Genomic DNA, 22,658 nt, shown 5'->3' on the forward strand with positions numbered 1-22,658 from the left:
CAATAAAACCTTTATTGTTCGTATTCCGAAAAATGATTGCCCGGAGAGAGTTGGGAATTTTCGGCCGATTAGCCTCTGCAATGTTATTATGAAAGTTGTCACAAAGTGTATTGCTAATAGATTAAAAGGGGCTATGGATGATCTTGTTAGTCCTTTTCAAAGCGCTTTTGTCCCTAATAGAAGCATTGCAGATAATATTCTCATTGCCCAAGAAATTCTTCACGCCATAAATTATAGGAGTTATGGCAAGATGGGTATGATGGCTTTAAAGGCTGATATGAGTAAAGCCTATGATAGATTAAACTAGAATTTCATAAGAGGGGTGCTCTCTTACTTAAATTTTCCGGGCTCTATGGTTCAGCTTATTATGAGTACTATTGAATCTGTTTCTTACGAAATTTTGATAAATGGTGCTCCTATAGAAAGAGTTGAACCTGGCTGTGGGATTAGGCAAGGTGATCTTTTATCCCCTTATATATTCGCGCTTTGCACGGAAGTCCTATCTCAAATGATTCTCTATGCACAGGATAGCAATCTTATTAAGGGTTTCAAAATTTGCAAGAACGGGCCGGAAATCTCCCATTTATTATTTGCGAATGATTCACTCTTCTTTATCCGTGGTAACTATGGGAATTTGGATTTTCTTATGAACATTATCGATGAATACTGTGCTGCCTCTGGGCAATGCCTTAATAAAGATAAGTCCTCTATTCTATTCAGTCCAAATTGCTCACTTATGACGGTCAAGAAGTGCTTGACTGAGTTTAAATTTTCTCCTAACCATGACCTTGGCAACTATCTTGGCCTACCTACGAGTATTGGGTCTTCTAAAATGGATTTATTTAAATTTCTTGTTGACAAGACTAAGCGAAGGCTATCCTCCTGGAATAACATTCTTCTCTCTTCGGCTGGTAAATTGACTCTTATTCGTTCTGTTCTATCTTCACTATCTCTTTTCTCTCTATCGGTATTTCGTATACCGGTAAGTGTAACATCAAAACTTCAGTCCTTGATGGTGCATTTTTGGTGGAGTGGAACTAGAAATAATAAGTCTATTCATTGGTGTAGTAAAGACTTCTTTAGTAGGCCTATGGGTGAAGGGAGCCTTGGACTTCGAAATATTGGTTGCTTTAACCAAGCTCTTCTCGCCAAATCTGCTTGGAGAATCTTATGTGTTCTGGGAAGCCTTATTAGTAAAGTTATTGGTCCCAAGCTTGGTGTTCAAGATGATATTTTATTCTAGACCCGTTGGAAGGCTCCCCAAGCGTCGTCTTAGGCTCTCAAAAGCCTTGTATGGGGATCCGATCTTATCTATAATAATATTGCTTGGACTATTGGATCTTCTTCTCGTCTTAATGCTTGGAAGAGCAAATGGATAGAGAGTTATAGTCTTCATGATCTTTGTGGGGATTTTATTGATGCTCCTATTGATTCCGCGTTACTGGTTGGTGAACTTCATGATAGCCATAGGAGATGGGATCTCTCTTCTCTTGGTTTCGATCCGGGTGAGGGAGTTACAAAGAAAATCCTCGCAACTTATATCCTGTGTCAACCCTCGAATGACTCCTTCTATTTGAAATTCTCTAAGCATGGTGCATTCACTGTCAAGTCGGGATACTATGTTGCTGCTATGGCCTTAACTAATGGACCTACCTCGACTGCTGATCTTTCTAGAATGTCTACAACAATTGTGGTTTTTTGCAGATCTAAGCTCTGGAAGTTGCCTATCTCTAACAAACTAAAGGTGTTTTTATGGAAATTTATGGCTAATGCCCTACCAGTGGGCTCTGAATTCCTCAAACGAAAAATGAATTGGCGCTCCTCTTGTACTCTTTGTGATGGCTCAACTCCTTGTGTGGAATCTATTTCTCACCTGTTCAGAGATTGTAGCTTTGCAAAAGCTCTATGGTTTGGCTGTCCTTTAGGACTTAGAATCACGGGAGGGGTGGACATTGATGTTAGGGTTTGGGTCATAAACTGGGTTACTTATTTCTTAATTGGCCCAGATCCTAACTCCCTCCTTTTTCCTCTAATCGCCACCCTCTGGAGAATTTGGTGTTGCAGAAACGATATGGTCTTCAAGAATCGCCGCCCTTGGCCTATGAGTGTTGTACATTCTATTCTTGGTGACATTCAGTATATGAAGGAGGTTGTGTATAATAAGGATGCTAGCCTACTTCGAGCGCCTTTGCTGGACTCCTCTCCTGGTTTTGGTTTAGCTAAGAGGATTAGAAACTCCTTCCCCTATTGGATTGTTGGTGGACCTGGGTGCGGAAATGTTTGCACTGTCAAGTGTGATGCTGCTTGGAGGGCTGATAGAAGTGCTGGCATGGGGTGGTGCTTATTGGATGGTAATGAGACCTTAAGGAATACTTCTTACGCTCGCTCGTTTGCCTCTTCTGCCCTGCATACCGAAGGACATGCAACTATCATGGCACTCAAATGGGCCTTGGACGAAGGGTACCTTCATGTTAGACTTGTTATGGATTGTCTTAACTTGGTTTTGCAGGCTGCGGGAGCGGAGAAGCCGATTGCATCTATCAACTGCATTATCCAAGATATTAGGTCTATTGCGTCTCATTTTCATTGTTGCTTTCTTAGTTTCTGTCCTAGGGGAGTGAATAGGATAGCTCATAATCTTGCTCAGGGAGCTCTTGTGTAAGCTATGCTATTTGATGCTGTCAAAAAAAAAAAATAACTTCATGTCTGGTATTTGAATAGATAGATGTGTGTTTATTCTTTATGAAGTATACCTGAATATATTATTTATGAGAGATAGGATAGTATGCTACTACATACTCTTAAGCCCAATTAGTTTTAAATTAATTTTATTAAAAATTATAACTCATTTTTGTTTACTTAAAATAATTTTTTTTTGAAGGGTAAGTATATATTAATCACAAAAAACCACCAATTACATCAAAGTTTATATGCTATATCATACATGATTATTGATGAGCTCCTATTTCTACATAGTTTTGGCACTATTTGGAGCTCATTTGGTAACATTTGGGGATGGTTTGACAATTTTCACATTATTTAACCAATTCGGAATGCATTTTCATTTAGCATGTTTCTAATGAATAACAAGATGCCAAGAGAACAATGGAAGTGTCCAAGGAAGGGTGAAGAACAAGCATTGAAGAAATATCACGAGAAAGCCTTCCAAGGATCAAGCAAAGCACAAAAGAAAAGCTCACTACAGCAAGGAACTCGCACCGTGCGAGTTTCCAGACACCAGAACTCGCACGGTGCGACTTTTCTGGGTTTCATGCCGTTTTGTGTTACGGGCTTTTCCTGTGTTAAGCCCATGATTATTAGGTTACGTTAGACTATAAATAGGATGTTTTCAAGTAGGTTAAGACATCTTATGCACACTTTTAATTAATCAAGTTGTAATTTGGGAATTATTCATCTTTGTTATTGGGTTTAGATCTAGCATGGAGAACTAATCTCCCTCTCTTAATCCGACTTAAAGGTGTAATCTTTGGTTGTAAGACTCCTTAATCTTTCCTTAATTATTATTATTGTTCTTAATCTCTTGTGTTTAATTGCTTAATTTTGGAATCCTTGTTAGATTATAGTGATTAAGTGTGATTTCCTTGTTACTTAATCTTTTCAAGTTCCTTAATTTACATGTTGTTGGGTTTATTAAGTGTTATTTCCTTGTAATCCCATCTTGCAACAACTTGTTATTAGACTAATGAATGTGATTTTTTCTTGGTTTAATTAACATTTGAGAGATTAAGTTGTGATTGCTCATTAATTGTGATTTCATTGTGAGTAATTGCACCTATTAGATTTCTATTGCTTCATCTTCTTGTTAATTAATCTATGTGTGTGATTTGAACTTGAGGAGTTAATAAGTTTGGTCAATTATTAAGTGTGATTTCCTTGTGATTGACTTTTAATTAAGGGAATTTGGAGATTCAATCTCACTAATAGGACAATAATAGTAATTAGAAGGATTGATTGAGTGGTTTTATCAACTAAAGTGCCTAAATTTGGGTCGGATTAAGTCTCTCTCAAATTGATAAATTTCCATCTAAAGACTCACTTGCTTGATTACTTATTGCTTACTCTTGTTTAATTTTTATCTTGCTTTTGTTACAATTGAAAACCAAACCAACCTCCCTCCCCCGCTTCCCCCCCCGCTTTTTACATATTTGTTGTTACTTTGGCACAATTGTTCTAATTGCTCTTTTAATTTCACTATTGCAAAACCTCCCTTCTCTTGGGTTCGATCCCTTGCTTACTACTTTACTAGTTTAGAATTAGTGTTAATTAGTATGCTTAGTGGTATATAAATTGTTAATTTGGCCGTCTTTTATTACGACGTTTTAGGCGTGTCAAATTTTGGCGCCGTTGCCGGGGAAGGTAACGGTTTTGCTAGTGTTTTTGTTGGAATTTTTAGGATAGTTGTGTAAGTTAATCTTTGTTTATTGATTGATTAGAGTCTTGTTCATCACTTGTGTGAACCTTTTAGATTGTGTGCTCTTGTGTTGAGTTGTTTATGGTCAATACTAGGAATTCAAGTGAACCACTTTTTCCATTCAATCCGGAGATTCAAAGATCACTTGCTTGGATAGGAGGAGGTATTAGAAGAGACACCCCAGTTATTGAAGAAATCAATCCCGTGACTCAACAAAACCAAGAGGAAGAGAACATCATTTCCTTTGAAACCGAACCCATACCCATAAGAATCATCATGGGTGATCGTGAGGACGAGCATCCACACCGAGACGGTGAGAGAGAGAATTCACCACGGCCTAGAACCATCAAAGAACTTACCGCCCCGGATCTCACACAAGTGCCCTTGTGTATCTCCTTTCCGGCCTTGGCGGAAAATGCCACCTTTAAACTTAAGTCCGGGCTCATTCACCAATTGCCCCAATTCATGGACATAGCACGGAAGATCCCGACAAGCATCTAAACAAATTTCATGTGGTTTGCTCAAGCATGAAGCCTAATGGAGTTACTGATGAGCAACTTCAACTAAGAGCCTTCCCTTTTTCACTCAAGGACGCGGCAAACGATTGGCTTTACTATCTTCCCACCAGGAGCATCACCACTTGGAATCAAATGAAGAAGGCTTTCTTAGAAAAGTATTTTCCCGGTAGTATCTCCTCTCAATTGAAGAAAGAAATAAGTAATGTTGAACAAATGGATGGGAAGAACTTGTATGAGTATTGGGAGAGGTTTAAACAACTTCTTGCTAGTTGCCCATACCATGGGTATACCGACCACGACCTTCTCTTGAACTTTTGTGGTGGTCTACTTGAGGATGATGCTAGGATGATTAAAGCCGCTACCCAAGGAGGGATTGAATATATGTCGGTCCAAGAAGCAAATGAGTTGATTGAAATATTGGTAGGAAGCTCTAGGAATTTTGGGAGGAGAATTAGGAAGACAAGTGGGACATCTTCTTCAAGGCAAAGCTCCAACCATATGGAGGAGAAAGTTGATTTTCTTACCAATTTGGTCAAGGAACTTGCAAAAGGAAATAGGAGTGCTTCTCATGTGAAATTTTGTGGTCTTTGTAATGATCCTACTCATCCCACCGATGGGTGTCCATCTTTGCAAACGGAGGAGGCAATTGAAGCGGTGAAGACTATTGGGTTTAGGAAGTTTGACCCCTACTCCAACACTTATAATGAAGGGTGGAAATCTCATCCAAATATGGGTTGGGTTGGGGGGGGAACCAAAATGAAAACCAAAAGGGATCCTCAAACTCCTCATTTCAAAAGCCAAATCAAAATCAAAGCCAATCACAAAATTCCTTGGAAGAGATGATGAAGACACTTGCTATGAATCAATTGGAAATGCAAAAAGAAAGTCAAGCCTTGCTACAAAATACCAAGGAATTTCAAACCACCGTGCTTCAACAAAACTGGCTCACCGATTCAAGGATTGGTAACCTTGAGACCCAAGTTGGTCAAATTCTCAACATTATCACTTCACAACCCACTCAAGGAGGGAGCCTCCCTTCTCACACCATTCCTCCACCCACCAAAGAACAAGCAAAAGCGGTCTCTTTGAGGAATGGTAGAGAGTTGGTAGAGGCACCCAAGGCTCCTAAGAAAACAAGGCCACTTCCTATTGTTCACGAAGTGGAGGATGTAGTTGAAGATAAAATTAAAATGGTAGTGGAACATGGGGAAGCATCTACACCTCAACAAGTGAGGATCAAAGACACGCTTCCGGAATACGAGCCACAAGCTCCATTTCCAAGTGCTTTGAATGACACAAGGATAATTGACAAGAAGACTTCAAACCTTTACGATATCTTTCGTAAAGTGGAGGTAAACATTCCACTTCTTGACCTTCTTAGTAGTGTGCCCAATCATGCAAAGTTTTTGAAAGAGTTGTGCACTACTAAGAGGTCCAACAAGGCAAAAAGCATGAAAAAGGTAAGGGCTAGTGAACATGTGTCGGCAATTTTTCAAAAACGTTTACCACAAAAATGTAGTGATCCGGGCATGTTCACCATCCCTTGCAAAATTGGTGACTTGGATTGTCAACATGCTATGCTTGATTTAGGTGCATCTATTAATGTCTTGCCCACTTACCTTTATGAGTCTCTCAAGTTAGGGCCTTTGAAACCGACTCGTACGGTCATTTCTTTGGCCGATAGGTCCAATATCTATCCTAAGGGAATTGTCAAAGATGTCTTGGTGAAGGTGGGGGATATGCTTTTCCCTGCCGACTTCTATGTAATTGAAATGGAACCCGAGAAAGGCTCCACTCCCATTTTATTGGGAAGGCCTTTCATGAGAACTTCCAACACCAAGATTGATGTGTCTAGTGGACGCCTCACAATGGAATTTGAAGGGGAAAAGATTGAGTATAGCATACATGAGGCAATGAAATACCCAACCGAGACTTCCTCTTTGGGTTTTCTTGAAATTTTTGAACCAATTGTGCAAACCGTGTATGAATTGTGTAAGATTGATGCATTATATGTTGTTTTGACTAATGGATTGGTTGGAGAGGATATGAGGTATGCTTTGTCTTGTAATTTTCAGGAAACAATCAAGGACCTAGAGGAAAACCCCCCAATGGAAGAATGGGAAGAAAAGGAAGAAATCCGGAAAACAGCAGGGAACTCGCACCGTGCGAGTTTTCCAGTCCCAAAACTCGCACCGTGCGAGAAATCCCCTGTCCAGGATTTTTGTTTCCTTTCTTCCAAATTGTTAGAAGAGCTACCAAAGGAGAAACCCGTTCCCTCTATTGTCAAGCCTCCTATTGTTGAAATGAAGCCCTTACCAAGCCACTTGAAGTATGCATTTCTAGGAGATGAAGAAACTTTACCGGTAATTATTTCAAGCAAGCTTACTAAGGAGCAAGAAGAAGCACTCACCCGAGTTCTTAAGCAGCATAAGGAAGCAATTGGGTGGACAATGGCCAACATCAAAGGCATTAGTCCCACTTTATGCATGCACCGGATTCTTCCTGAAGATGAAGCAAAGCCCGTTCGACAACCACAAAGGTATTTGAACCCTCCAATGATGGATGTTGTGAAGAAAGAGGTACTCAAACTCCGTCAGGTAGGTATGATCTATCCTATCTCCGATAGTCATTGGGTTAGTCCAACCCAAGTTGTCCCAAAGAAATTCGGGCTAACGGTAGTCGAGAATCATAAAGGTGTTTTGATTCCCACTCGAGTTCAAAATGGGTGGCTAGTATGTATCGACTACCGTAGGCTCAATGTTGTGACCCGAAAAGATCACTTCCCACTTCCCTTCATGGATCAAATGTTGGAGAGGTTAGCGGGAAAAGCTTTTTATTGCTTTTTAGATGGCTACTCGGGTTACTTTCAAATCCCAATTGCACCCGAGGACCAAACAAAAACAACTTTCACATGTCCCTTTGGAATGTTTGCCTATAGAAAGATGCCTTTTGGTCTTTGTAACGCACCGATAACGTTCCAAAGGTGCATGATGAGCATCTTTTAGGATCATGTTGAGGACTTTATTGAAGTATTCATGGACGATTTTACCGTTCATGGCCAATCTTTTGAGGATTGTTTGAGTCATCTCACTTGGGTCTTGCAAAGATGTATTGATACCAACCTCGTTCTCAACCATGAAAAATGTCCATTTCATGGTTGATGAAGGAATAGTATTGGGACATGTGGTCTCCTCTAGGGGGATTGAGGTTGATAAGGCCAAGGTCGATACCATTCGCACCTTGCCTTATCCTACTAATGTGCATGAAGTGATATCTTTCTTAGGTCACGCCGGGTTCTACCGGCGTTTTATCAAGGATTTCTCCAAGATTGACGCTCCTCTATGCAAGCTACTTCAAAAGGATTGTGAATTTATCATGAGTGAAGAATGCAAGGAAGCTTTTGATATGCTCAAGGAGAAGCTTATTTCGGCACCTATAATTCAACCTCTCAATTGGAATGAACCATTTGAGATAATGTCAGACGCAAGTAATTATGCCCTTGGCGCGGTACTTGGCCAAAGGGTAGGAAGAGCACCTCATATTATTCAATATGCGTCGACAATGATGAATGAGGCTCAAAGAAACTATAAAACTACCGAGAAAGAATTTCTTGCGGTGGTGTTTGCCTTAGAGAAATTTTGCCTTATATTCTTGGAGCCAAGGTCATCATCTTTACGGATCATGCCGCCTTAAGGCATTTGGTGAATAAGAAGGATTCCAAGCCCCGTTTGATGCGATGGGTATTACTCTGGAGTGAGTTTGACGTTGAGCTCAAAGACAAGAAGGGCACAACTAACACGGTGGCGGATCACCTAAGTAGAATTGTGCAAGAGAAGCCTCAAGAAGTCTTGGAATCACCAATACAAGCCTCCTTTCCGGACGACACACTTGTAGCATTGTCTACCATTGAGCGATGGTATGCCCATATAGTCAACTTCTTGGTCTTACAAGAGTTTCCAAAGGGTCTTTCTCGCTCCCAACGGGATAAGATCAAGAGTGATGCTAAATATTATGTGTGGGATGACCCATACCTTTGGAAATTTTGTGCCGATCAAGTCATTAGGAGATGTGTCCTGATACAAAATCATTCCAATTCTTAAATTTTGTCACGAATATGCTTGTGGTGGGCATTTTGGAGCCAAGAAAATGGCTAGAAAAGTCTTGGAAAGCGGTTTATTTTGGCCCACATTATTCCGAGATGCTCATGCTATGGTGAAGACATGTGATAGATGCCAAAGAGTTGGCAACATTTCAAAAAGAGGAGAAATGCCACAAACACCCATGATCTATTGTGAAATATTTGATGTGTGGGGTATTGACTTCATGGGACCATTTCCCGCATCTTGTGGCAACATTTATATACTTTTGGCGGTGGACTACGTCTCCAAGTGGGTGGAGGCTAAAGCCACCAAGACCGATGATGCAAAGGTAGTTGGAGAATTCATCAAAATCAACATCTTTTCTCGGTTTGGCTTCCCAAAAGCCTTGACAAGCGACCGTGGAACTCAGTTTTGCAACAAAGCCATTGGCGCTCTTCTCAAAAAGTATGGGGTAATTCATAAAGTATCAACCGCCTATCACCCTCAAACCAACGGTCAAGCCGAGGTTTCTAATAGGGAGATTAAGGCTATCCTTGAGAAGACGGTGAATCCCGACCGCAAGGATTGGAGCTTGAGGTTGGATGATGCTTTGTGGGCCTATTGCACGGCCAACAAAACGCCAATCGGAATGTCACCTTACCGCTTACTTTTTGGGAAACCGTGTCATCTACCCGTGGAGGTTGAGCATAAAGCTTATTGGGCGATCAAGTTATTCAACTTGCAAATGAGTGAAGCGGGACTTCATAGGAAACTCCAACTTCAATAATTGGAAGAAATTCGGAATGATGCTTATGAAAATGCTTCCATTTACAAGGCAAGAACAAGAGCATGGCACGATAACATGATTTCAAGAAGAGTGTTTCAAGTGGGAGAGAAAGTCTTACTCTTTTAAAATTGGCTTAGACTTTTCTCCGGGAAATTGAGGTCTAGATGGATGGGACCATATGAGGTGGTTCGCATTTTTCCATATGGAGCAATTGAGATCAAATGCTTGATGTCCGGATAAGTTTTGAAAGTGAACGGTCAAAGGCTTAAGCACTATCATGAAGGAATTGAAGTGGGTGAGGTGGAAACACTCCACCTTGTTGATCCAATTTATTCAAATTAATAAAGATGCAACTTTGTCGAGCCATCGACGTTAAATAAACGGCAAAAGTTTGTAAATATTTCTTCCCGTGCATATTTAAATTCCGCATTTCATTGTTTTTATTGCATTTTGCATATTTAAATTAATCGCATCATTTAATTCTTGCATTATAAATTAAATCATTTGCATTTTCATTCATGTTTTGGCATGTTAGGATGTTTTAATGTGTGTTTTAGTGTATAGGTTATCAACTCAAAGGGATGTGTGATGAAATGAAGGAAGAAATATGTTTAAAAGAATTGGCTAGATTGAAGAATAAAGCAAAAAAAAATTCACTTCCAGCAGCAATGTCGCACCGTGTGACTTTTCCAAGAGCAATTCTCGCACCGTGCGAGAAATTGCAATATACCTAATTCAACTCAAATTTCCGCGACATCCTTCAATTGTTCTTCCTCAATTCTCTTAACACTCATCCTCTCTCCTCATCCTAACCCTAAAACACTCACAATCACTCCCTAAAACCTTCACAAATCATCAAATTCAAGCACTTAACCTTCAAGTTTCATCAATTTTCACTACCCAACATCAATTTGGGCAAGGTAATTGCAGAAAAATCACGCCACCATCAACAAAACTTCGACCTAGGGTTTCGTGTGATTCGAGATTGAAGATTTTTGGGTTTACAAATTGGATTTAAGGGACTATTGAAGCATTATTGGGTAATAATCATCATCCTACAACATAAACAAGGATCAAAGGGAGGTATAAACCTTATTCTTATTCTTGTCATTCATAGTTAACTTGATTTCGAAAATTTGTGTGGTTCAAGTTGAAATTTGGTTGTTTAATTGTGTTGTAGTTTGTCCCTAAACAATTTCTAACTTGTGAGGTGTTTTACTTTCAACAAACAACTAATTAGCACATCATCTTTCTAGTGCATATTAGGTGTTTGTTCTTTTTCCTCACCCGAAAATCCTTTCCAAATTTGTGTTTTTCTGAAAAAAATTTGTTATACAATGGGAAAAGGTAAAGCTACCGAGGCTTCCTCCTCACAAGGACCCAAGGGAGCCTCGGCTTACGATGAGAATGAGTACTCGGGCAAGGAGGGCCTCCGAGACAAAGCCCTCACAAATTGGAAAAAGTTTGCTTCGGTGTCAACTGTAGCACAAACTAAATTCCTTGACCAAAACGTTCTTATCGGGTTGGGAATGCTTCCCATGGCCCGAATGCTCTTAGAAAAGGTCGGGCTTGAGTCTTACATTAACATGGCCGCACCCACCCGAAGAGGTGTTACCTTTGAGTTTCTTTCTTCTTTGGAGAGAGTGAAATCGGGAAGGGACAAGACCCCGGGGATCAAATTCTGGGCATGCCGGCTTACCCACACCTTGACTTATGGTGAGGTAAGAGAGGCCCTCCATATCACCAAAGCCCCCATCAAAGAAACCCTTGACAAAAAAAAAAAGATGAGAGCCTTTTGGAATGATATCACGGGGGATGTGAGGCATGGCAATTCCAAAAACACAACCCTTCCAAACCCGGTTTTGCGCCTCTTGAGCCGCCACATAAACACCAACTTCTTGGTCATGACCGAACCCACTAAAATGAATTACCTTCAAATACAATGCCTATGGTCCATGACCCCGGAGGGGAGGGGAATACCGGATTGGGTTGACTTGTTTGTGAGTGTTTGCCTTGAGTTACAAAAGGAACCAAAGGGGACCATTTTCATTGGGGGCATGATTGAATTGATTGTGGAAAAGACGGGTGTACCAATTCCACCTAATGCTTATGAACTTGACGGAAGTAGTCTCATGGACTACAAATTCTTAGGAAAAGCACACATGCTTTAGGTGGTTGACAAAATCACCCCCTTGGTAATTTGGTGCATGGGTGGCCAAAACTACAAGTACTACATGTACTTACCCCGTCCTCGCAACTCACCCTTGGGTTAGGGGATTGCACAAGACTTCTATATGCCTCCCGACGACGCATTTGTGGACCTTTGGGTTGATAGAGCCCAAGTAGTTGAACCGGATAATGATGAGGGTGGAGAGCAACCACAAGTGGGAGGAGCTTTAACTTTTGGTGATATGCCACATGATGATGCACCATATGATGAACCCATGCCTAATGCTCCGTATGATGAGCCCTATTTCACTCCACCTCAAATGCCACAAGAACAACAACAACAATATCCTTTCACGGATCCTCAATTCAACTACCCGGCTTTCCAAACATGGCAATCGAACATCACAAACCGTGTCACAAACCTTGAGTCTACCCTTTCTCAAATGCAACTTACGGAGAATGTTCGGTGGGGAATCACCGAAAACCGCTACCACCACTACCAAGAGGATTTGGAGGAGATGAGTTTTACCCAAAATGCAACTTTTGATATGGTGGCGGCCATGAATGCTCAATACATGCAACAATTCCCCACCCAATACCAAGGGTATAATGAGACTAAGGTTAATGAAACAAGAGCCGAAATGGCTAGATTTAGAAGAAGAAGAGAATCAAGAAGAAGGGGAGGACCTCCGGGACATGGAGGTGCCTCAAGCTCACACTCTTGAGTGAGTTTAGGGTGTTCACCTCACACTTTGGGGACAAAGTGAAGATTTAAGTGTGGGGTGGCCATGAGTTGGTAAAATCATGTATATATTGTAATATATTTGTTTCATGCATCGTATTTCAATTCAAAAAAAAAAGAAAAAAAAAAGAAAAAAAAGAAAAAAAAAAAAAAAAAAAAAACCCGGCTAGGATGAAAACCCGAAAAGGCATCCTAGGCAAAAGTGGGAAAGTGGCCGAGGCCGGAGTGAAAACCCGAAAGGGCGCTCCAGGCAAAATGAAAAAAAAAGAGTGCGAGCCACGAGAGTAGAGGTGAGGAAAAGAGCTAAACCGAAAACCCGAAAGGGCGGTTTAGGCAAAATGAGAGAATTAGGAAAAAAAAAATTTGAAAAATCTTGTCGACCTTTTTGAAGCCTTGAAATCATGTCACATACATGACTATTTCCATTTGGTGTTGTTGACATAAGTGGTGGAGCTCTAGAAGGCCGGAAGGGTAGGTTAGTAGTGTGCCAAGACTAGGAGGGGGATTGGGAAGCTTACCTTGTTACTAGTGCTTGGCATACTTGTTGTTTGGAGTTGAATTGTTTTGACTTGTCTTATGCATGGTTGGTGAGGTTGAGTTTGGTTATTAAGTTGCGAATTGTTGGAGAATTGTTGAAGTATGGAGGTATTTGAGGTTACCTAATTGATAGGTTAGGAGAGGCTTTGATGACTATGGTAGCCTTGTGCTGAACCAAGTGGAGTGATAAGGGGGAGTAATAAGGAGGATGTGATGAGTTTGGGAAAAAGGTGAATGGTTGAATTGGTGGACTTAGGATCATCTTAGAAGAGGGATGACATAAGGAGGGGGAGTGAGAGAAGAGAGGTTAGTATTGGTGGAATTTGGGTCACTTACTCACTTGTTGGAGCTATGAAGAAAAGTGACCATGTGCTTTAGTCGAGGGATGATATAAGAAGGAAGAGTGAGATAAAGAGAGGGGAATTAGGAGTGCCCATACTTTCTTGGCTTAGGTGGTGATTAGATTTACTCTAGTTTACTCGGGACGAGCAAAGGGCTAAGTGTGGGGTGTTTGATGAGCTCCTATTTCTACATAGTTTTGGAACCATTTGGAGCTCATTTGGTAACATTTGGGGATAGTTTTTGACGATTTTCACATTATTTAACCAATTCCGAATACATTATCATTTAGCATGTTTCTAATGAATAACAAGATGCTAAGAGAACAATGGAAGTGTCCAAGGAAGGGTGATGAACAAGCATTGAAGAAATACCATGAGAAAGCCTTCCAAGGATCAAGCAAAGCACGAAAGAAAAGCGCACTACAGCAAGGAACTTGCACCGTGCGAGTTTCCAGACACCAGAACTCGCACGGTGCGACTTTTCTGGGTTTCATGCCGTTTTGTGTCACGAGATTTTCCCGTGTTAAGCCCATGATTATTAGGTTACGTTATACTATAAATAGGATGTTTTCAAGTAGGTTAAGATATCTTATGCACACTTTTAATTAATCAAGTTGTAATTTGGGAATTATTCATCTTTGTTATTGGGTTTAGATCTAGCATGGAGAACTAATCTCCCTCTCTTAATCCGACTCAAAGGTGTAATCTTTGGTTGTAAGACTCCTTAATCTTTCCTTAATTATTATTATTGTTCTTAATCTCTTGTGTTTAATTGATTAATTTTGGAATCCTTGTTAGATTATAGTGATTAAGTGTGATTTCCTTGTTACTTAATCTTTTCAAGTTCCTTAATTTACATGTTGTTGGGTTTATTAAGTGTGATTTCCTTGTAATCCCATCTTGCAACAAGTTTTTATTAGACTAATGAATGTGATTTCTTCTTGGTTTAATTAACATTTGAGAGATTAAGTTGTGATTGCTCATTAATTGTGATTTCATTGTGAGTAATTGCACCTATTAGATTTCTATTGCTTCATCTTCTTGTTAATTAATCTATGTGTGTGATTTGAACTTGAGGAGTTAATAAGTTGGGTCAATTATTAAGTGTGATTTCCTTGTGATTGACTTTTAATTAAGGGAATTTGGAGATTCAATCTCACTAATAGGACAATAATAGTAATTAGAAGGATTGATTGAGTGGTTTTATCAACTAAAGTGCCTAAATTTGGGTCGGATTAAGTCTCTCTCAAATTGATAAATTTCCATCTAAAGACTCACTTGCTTGATTACTTGTTGCTTACTCTTGTTTGATTTTTATCTTGCTTTTGTTACAATTGAAAACCAAACCAACCCCCCTCCCCCTTTTTACATATTTGTTGTTACTTTGGCACAATTGTTCTAATTGCTCTTTTAATTTCACTATTGCAAAACCTCCCTTCTCTTGGGTTCGATCCCTTGCTTACTACTTTACTAGTTTAGAATTAGTGTTAATTAGTATGCTTAGTGGTATATAAATTGTTAATTTGGCCGTCTTTTATTACGATGTTTTAGGCGTGTCAATTATACATCAGTTAACAAAGAAAAAGCTATGGAAACTTTATCAGATTATCCAATGCAGTCCATCCAAATTTGATCTCGCTGCTTCAACGTACTTGTATTCCTTCTTTGCCATCTCTCCCTAACCTCTGACACAATCTCTGACACAACCTTGTTCACCACTATCTCAGGCCTAGTGACATGATTCTGAATCCGAGCATTATTCCTTGCATTCCAGATTGTATAAGTAGTACCAACAACACAGGCACAAACCATCTTCCTTTGCAGCTTACTCCTTCCTCTGCCATTAGCATAGCACTGTCCCAAAGAGTTAGCAGAAAATTGAATTTTCAATTTCAATTGCATCATACTAACACACAGCTTACTGAATGCACACTCATAGAACAGGTGAGCATGACATTCAGGTTCATTTCAACACAAATAAGAATCAGTACCCTGCCCAATTCCCATCTTAAGGATCCTATCCCTTGTGAGCAGTCATTCCTGTTTGCTAGCCCAATAGATAAATGAAGTTCTAGGTACATTCAGATTGTTCCAGCAGACAAAATGACAATTGACTTTAGGATTCTGAATCCTTAGCCATTGATAACCCTCAGCAACTGAATAAACTTTGTCATTATCTAGCCAACGATCATCAACATAAGCAATTTTGAAAATATTCTTAACGTGCACTATCTTCTTCCATGACCGGCTGCTATCTTGTGGAGCATTATAGTCTATCCAGTCCATATTTTTCATATAGACATGATTTACCCATCGAACCCATATGTGATCTTTTTTAGCACCCAACCACCAGGTATATTTTCCCAATAATGCCTTGCTCCAGATTTTTGAAGCCTTAATTCCCAGCCCCGTTCTTCTTTAGGTGTGCAACACTTCTCCCAACTCACATTAGGTGCCCTTGATTAAGAGTCATTTCCTCCCCATAAAAAATTCCTACAAATAGAGTCTATCTTATTCATTATCCCACTTGGAATTAGGAAGATTGTTGCCGAGTAAGAGTGTAAGGAAGTGAGTACTAAGTTAACTAGCACCAACCTCCCTGCATAGGATAGATGTCTAGTACCCCAGGATCTTATCCTAGCTACAATCCTGTCAGTTAACTTAGCTCCTTCAGTTTTGTGAGTTTCTTAGAGGATATAGGGACACCAAGATATTTAAATGGTAGTGTCCCCCTCCTAAAACCAGAGACCTGAACAATGTTGCCAATGACATCCCTTGTAACCCCATTGAAATAAATATCAATTTTCTCTCTATTAAGGCATAAACCTGAAGATGTTGAGAAAGTTGCAAATTCTCTCAACATCCACATAATAGAAACTTCAGTGCCTTTAAAAAATAGTAACAAATCATCCGCAAAGAGAAGATGGTTCAGTTGAATATGTCCACACATAGGGTGGAACGTAAAGTCAGCCTGCTGAGCAACCACATTCAAGATTTTAGACAAATACTCCATGCATAGAGTGAAAAGCAAGGAGGAGAGTGAATCCCCTTGCCTTAGCCCTCATTTTCCTTGAAAAAATCCAAAAGAGTTACCATTGATATTTAAAGAGTAAGGAGTAGAGACACAAGTCATTATGAGATCAATAAATGTCTTAGGGAATTTCAAAGCGTTCAACATTTGCCTCAAAAAACCCCCGCTCCACAAAATCATAAACTTTTCTAAAAACTATCTTAATTAAGCATCTTGGTGAAGCTGCCTTCCTACTGTACATGTAACACCCCCATTTATTTAGGAGCCTTTAGCTAGACATTCCCAAATAAATAGGACTGTAACCATCTCGGTTTCCCGAGGTAGTGAATAACAAAGTACAACAATACCAAAATACTTTAAATTAAAACTTAGCGATCACAGGTTTATTACAAATGAATCAACTAAAACTTAGTATAAAAATATTTACAACTCGCAGCGGAAATAAATAAAGTGATATAATTAATCTATGTGATCTAGACTTCCACTATGGTCCATGTCGAGCTCTCATCCCATTGCTCACAAGTCAGCTAATCTTTTGTACCTGTCAAATCTGCTCCCCATAAAACGGTTCACCGCAGGTGTTCACAAATACACAGTCAACCGCGAGGTTGAGTAGGAATAAAACTAAACAACAACATACAATTATCAATCCAATTCAATTCACTTTTATTGCACAACCCCCTGACAACGTGCTCCTTTTCTTTACTTAGCACAACTCCCTTAACAACGTGCTCACATTACTTTGGTACCCCTCCCTTAACAACGTACCGCAATATGTAATAGTACCCCTCCCTCACAACGTACATATTACCATCACCCCAGTGTACAAACTCCCTCAACAACGTACAAATCGATCAAGCGCATGCCTTTTTATAATAACCACATTCCAATCAACGATAACAATTCAATTTGCCTCATCAATATAACCGACACAAATCAACATAAGTCACCCTTCCAACCATTACGATATTATCAACCAACATATACAATATGAATCTCCCTTCTAACAATTACGATTATATCAACCAACACAATTCACATACGATCAATTCACTTTAACGTAAGTAATCCACCATACCAAACATAGATAATTAAAAGTCGAGTTGAGTAGGATTATCCCTACCTGGCAAGCGATTCCAATTATGCAGCTTAAGCAATCCAATAAATAAAGCAATCTGATCCGATTATAATTCTTCACAACCGTCACCTAATAAAAATATTATAATTCAATTCAATTATTTATTTAGTATTTGTCATAACTTTATAATTCAATCCGATTTATTATTTGTCATAACTTTATAATTATTATTGATATAATTATTATTACCTTTATATATTATTATTCCCATATTATTTTATTATTATTTCCCGATTACACTCGTACCAACTTAATAGATTTAGGTCCAATTAACCATGGCACACGGCCCAACACACAGTTATTAGCTAAGCCCAATTCCCGACTTGAATTATTAATTTATTATCGTCTTACTTTTAATTATTATTAGAAATGTCATTAACTAATTATTAAATTACATAATTTATTCTTATAAATTATTATTAAAATACGGAGTATTACAATACAGCCCCACAAGATCCTCACATATCAACACATTCTCAACAATGTTTCGAAATTAATGCAAACATAACATTCTTAAAGTCTCATCTTACATTGTTAGATTACTATTTATTTACAATATAATTAATGCAAACATACGTGAAACGGGGAAAAAAAGATTTCTCATTATTAAGATCTAAAATTTACTATATCCGATATATCCATGAAATCTATAATTTTTATTCTATGAAATAACATAACAATCTTTTGCGACCCTTAAACCTCTCCTTTGTTTTTAGCAAGTTTTACTTGAGATTGTCATAAACTTGTGACGGTTCATAAATCTTGAACCGCCCCACCCCTCCCCCTTTTTAAAATTATTTAAATTAATTGTGAATGTCGTCATCATAATTTGTAATCGTCACAAGTAAAAATTTATAAATAGTCTTATCTATATCATCAATAACAATGCTACTAATCATAAACAAAGATTTAACAACAAAATTTTATTGTTATCCTGAATTAGCTAAATTTTGACTAAATCACATTGAACAAAGCAGCCAAGTCTCTCAATAGCTTAGTGAGGGAACGTCTCTCCAAAATTTTATATAAAATCAATACATTTATTTGAATGAGAGTATATTAATAATTAGTAGAACCGGAATGTACCAAAAAAATTAGTAGAACCGGAGAAAGTATATATACCTGTGAAGTCTTGGAATGGGTAACAAACTAAAAGAAGAGTAAATAAAAATATAAAAGATGGGAATCCATATGTAAGATACATTAAGAAATCTACTAAAAATGTTGGACTCTCTAATCTCGCGAAAAATTTCTCTTTATATATATATATATATATATATATATATATATATATATATATATATATATATATATATATATAGAAATGGGATCAAGAGAGTCCACCTCTTTACATGAGTCCCATAAGTCCTAATCTCAACCCTTAGATTGTAACAAAATGAAGGGCTAAGATTAAATCTAAAAATAAAGAGCCTATATAAAACACACCAAAACCTAATTTCTATTCATTTTCACTGCCTCTCACTTCTCTCTCTTCCTCCCTTTTTCTCTCTCGCCTCTCTCATCACTCACAAACCAACCGCCGCCCCTTTCCCCTCACCTCGAGCCGCCGCGCCTTGCTTCTTCCCCTCACCCCCGATCTACCAAAGCCGTCACACACAACCATCACCATAACTATCTTGTCCTCTTTTTTTCTCAGATCTACCGCCACCCTGCTGCTGCCGCCCGTCACGCCCTCCACCACCGACCTTTTTTTTTTTTGATTGGTCTTGTCGCGGTTGTGGCTGCTACTTCTTCTTTTTTTTTTTTTTTTTTTTTTTCGTTTTCAGATCTAAAATGGTTATTGTATTTGGTGGTGGGTCTTTTGTGGGGATGAGGTGGTGATGATGTCGTGGCCGCCGCCTTTCTCTTTGTTTTTTTTTTCATTTCGTTTTCAGATTTTTTTTTTTTTTTTTCGAATGGTGGTTCGTCGTGGCGGCAGTAGCAGGGTGACGTCTTTGTTTTTTTTTTTTTTTCGTTCTCTTGTGGGTGGTTGTGGCTCGGGTGAGGTGGGTCAGGTGGTGGTCGTTGGTGGTGGGTCAGGTGGTGGTCGTGTTGGATGTTGGTGGTGGGTTGTTTACCTATATAAAAAAGGACTTGCATTAAAGTTTTGACTTGTAAGCATTAAAGTTTCGACCCACAAGCATTAAAGTTACGCTTATATGACTAAAGTTACGATAGACTAAAGTGGTGAGTTGATGGACTAATTACACTCAGTTACAAACCTAAAAACAATAAAGTTTCAAAAATTATGACTAAAGTTTTTATGGCAAAACATTAAAGTTACATTCATAAAATTTCAATATTTACGTAGAATTTATAAATCAGCAAAATTAACTAAAATCAAATTTTTATATTAAAAATTATCTAAAAAAATTAAAGTTTTATATTTTACCATTAAAGTTTCACTCGTATAATATTAAAGTTATATTTATAAATCAATAAAATTAAATAAATTAAAAATTTTATATTAAAATTTGGCTAAAAAAAATTAAAGTTTCAATTTTTAGCATTAAAGTTTCACTCGTAAAACATTAAAGTTATATTTATAAATAAGTAAATTAAATAAATTCAAATTTTTATATTAGAAATTATCGAAAAAAATTAAAGTTTCAATTTTTAGCATTAAAGTTTTACTAGTAAAACATTAAAATTACATTCAAAAATCAACTTTATATATTTAAAATAAAATTTTATAAAATAAATTTAAATTTTTATTTACAAAATGACTTTAAATATTAAAGTTACAATCATAAAGAATTAAAGTTACATTTATAAATTAAAGTTACGCTTGTACAACATTAAAGTTACAGTTTAAAAGTTTCAAATCTCAAATATCAATCTTAAAAGATCAATGGCCAAGATTAGAACTCATGGACTCACCATTTTAGGTGGACTCATTTGAACTCCTCTCTATATATATATATATATATATATATATATATATATTAGGGTTGAGATCCTATGGGAACAACTCTTCCCATGAGAACCCATATCCACCATTGGATGAAAAAAAAATTGAAGGTCTAGATTGATGCGCGACATCGCCACTTTCCAATATGACCATTACTAGACTACCCTTCCCTCTTACATAACCCATTTCCCAATCTCAATTTCATCAATTATACTCAGTAAAAGAACAAAACACAAGTCCTACTGGAAAAAAATTGAGAAAACTGATGATTATATCGCCAAAATGAAGATCATCAAATTAATCGCGAGGAAATCGACATCAAGTAATTGATTAATAACAGGTAAATAATAATTTAAACCTTGCTTTATCTGGCAAATTTAATTTACTCAAATTTTCAAATTGATATGTACAAATTAATTTTGTAGTTCAAATGTATTAGATTGTAATTTAGGGTGTTAAAATGTTTTACAATTCAAAATTGCAAAAGAAATCGTCATCAATTAATTCACTAGAATAGAGTTAAAAAGAAACTAAATCTCTCTTCATCTGGATGGAAATTTCTATTTACTCATATTTTCGAATTTAAATGTAGAAATTAGTATCATATCATGTTTGAATATATTAAATTGTAATTTTTGGTGTACCTTCCATGTTAATGTTTGCAAAACAAATAACTAGGAATGTATGAACTGAATAGTTGTTGTGTATTCTACCTCAAGTAAGTACATGATGTACCTTGGGCTGTTTTATATTGGATGATTCATTTTCTCATGTTTTTTTTAATTATTTGAAGCTTCTTTAATGATACGTATTGAGTAACATGATGTTTTTATCAAAGGTTCAAAACATATGTACCATAGGTACATTAAACATACACCATAGGTTCAAAGCAATAATTATTTGTAGATAATAACTTTGGATGATTCATGCTTTATGATTCATGGTATAGTTTGCGGAAACAAGTAATTAGTAATAATGTACTTGTAGCTACTTTGTATAATACATTTTTAATGCATTTTTGTCAAATAAGAAAGAGATGCTGCTTTAGTGGTATTTATTGAATAAAAAGTCGTATATACTAAAGGTTCGGAAGACAAATATCATAGGTTCATTAAACAGGTACCATAGGTTTAGAAAAAAGTTTGATAGATTGTCGTAGCCGATTTCATGCATTACGATTCATGTAAAGGTCTGATGAAACAAAAATTTAATAATACAGATATGTCATGAGTTATTTTAATGATATTTACTGAGAAACAAATTTTATATAGTAAAGGTTCAGAAAACATGTGTCATAAGTACAGAACACTTGTTCATAGGTTAAGAAAAATTGTTGTCCTTTTGCATATTAGGGTGTCTCATTGAATTATTGTCCTTTCTATTTTAAGAATGAATTTGATGAACAATTTGATCATTCACACTCAATTTGTTCCACTTGTCATTTTGTAATTGGCACATCCTCTTTCCTTGGTCTTTGTGCCAAAACCAAAGGACAATAATTGACCGGGACGGAGGGAATATGTTATATTGCGTGTTGTTCTTTGTCTATAGTTGTACTCAATTGCCCTCCATACTAAAACTTGTACTGGATTGTTCTTTTTGCTCTTTTTGGTACTAAAACTTTGCTTTTTGTGGTTGTATAGATGAAAAATTGAATCAGATTATGAAGCTATTGCATCTATTTTTACATTTTTCACACCAACGTGAAATATTCTACCTGAGGAACTGAAGAGTACTTAATATAGTTCACCGATGACAAAAAGCCTAAACAAGGTCATATACAATTCAATAGCCTAATGGAGTTTTTGCAGACAATATACAACATATTGTGGCTTTTAGACAAGATTTGGTTTAACAAAAGACCAAAAATATCTCCCTTCATTGCCAAATTTCGAGTTATCTTCAAGCACGGAGTTTCAAATAGGATTGAAAACGAGGTTGCATCAAAGATTCTAAAGGCATCACATGTTGTG

At 37.6% G+C, this 22,658-nt stretch overlaps 2 protein-coding genes across 2 annotated transcripts; one reads left to right on the forward strand and one right to left on the reverse strand.

The window, feature by feature from the left end:
* Nucleotides 1-352: 352 nt before the first annotated feature.
* Nucleotides 353-2,662, forward strand: LOC141628473 (uncharacterized). Its single transcript, XM_074441613.1, has 2 exons — nt 353-982; nt 1,367-2,662. The coding sequence occupies exons 1-2, from the start codon at nt 353-355 to the stop codon at nt 2,660-2,662; spliced, it is 1,926 nt and encodes a 641-aa protein (XP_074297714.1).
* Nucleotides 2,663-16,261: 13,599 nt separating this feature from the next.
* Nucleotides 16,262-16,618, reverse strand: LOC141628474 (uncharacterized). The gene has a single exon (XM_074441614.1). It carries the CDS (start codon nt 16,616-16,618, stop codon nt 16,262-16,264), a length of 357 nt encoding a protein of 118 aa, XP_074297715.1.
* Nucleotides 16,619-22,658: the final 6,040 nt, after the last annotated feature.

Source organism: Silene latifolia, chromosome Y (genome assembly GCF_048544455.1).
Source record: "Silene latifolia isolate original U9 population chromosome Y, ASM4854445v1, whole genome shotgun sequence".
NCBI lineage: Eukaryota > Viridiplantae > Streptophyta > Magnoliopsida > Caryophyllales > Caryophyllaceae > Silene > Silene latifolia.

Bases quoted from the DNA above. Each gene is read 5' to 3' on its own strand.
- LOC141628473 (XM_074441613.1), top strand. From the start codon at position 353: ATGGTTCAGCTTATTATGAGTACTATTGAATCTGTTTCTTACGAAATT. The intron at 983-1,366 runs GTAAGTGTAACA...AATGCTTGGAAG, and splicing joins TATCGGTATTTCGTATACCG to AGCAAATGGATAGAGAGTTA.
- LOC141628474 (XM_074441614.1), bottom strand. From the start codon at position 16,618: ATGGAGTATTTGTCTAAAATCTTGAATGTGGTTGCTCAGCAGGCTGAC.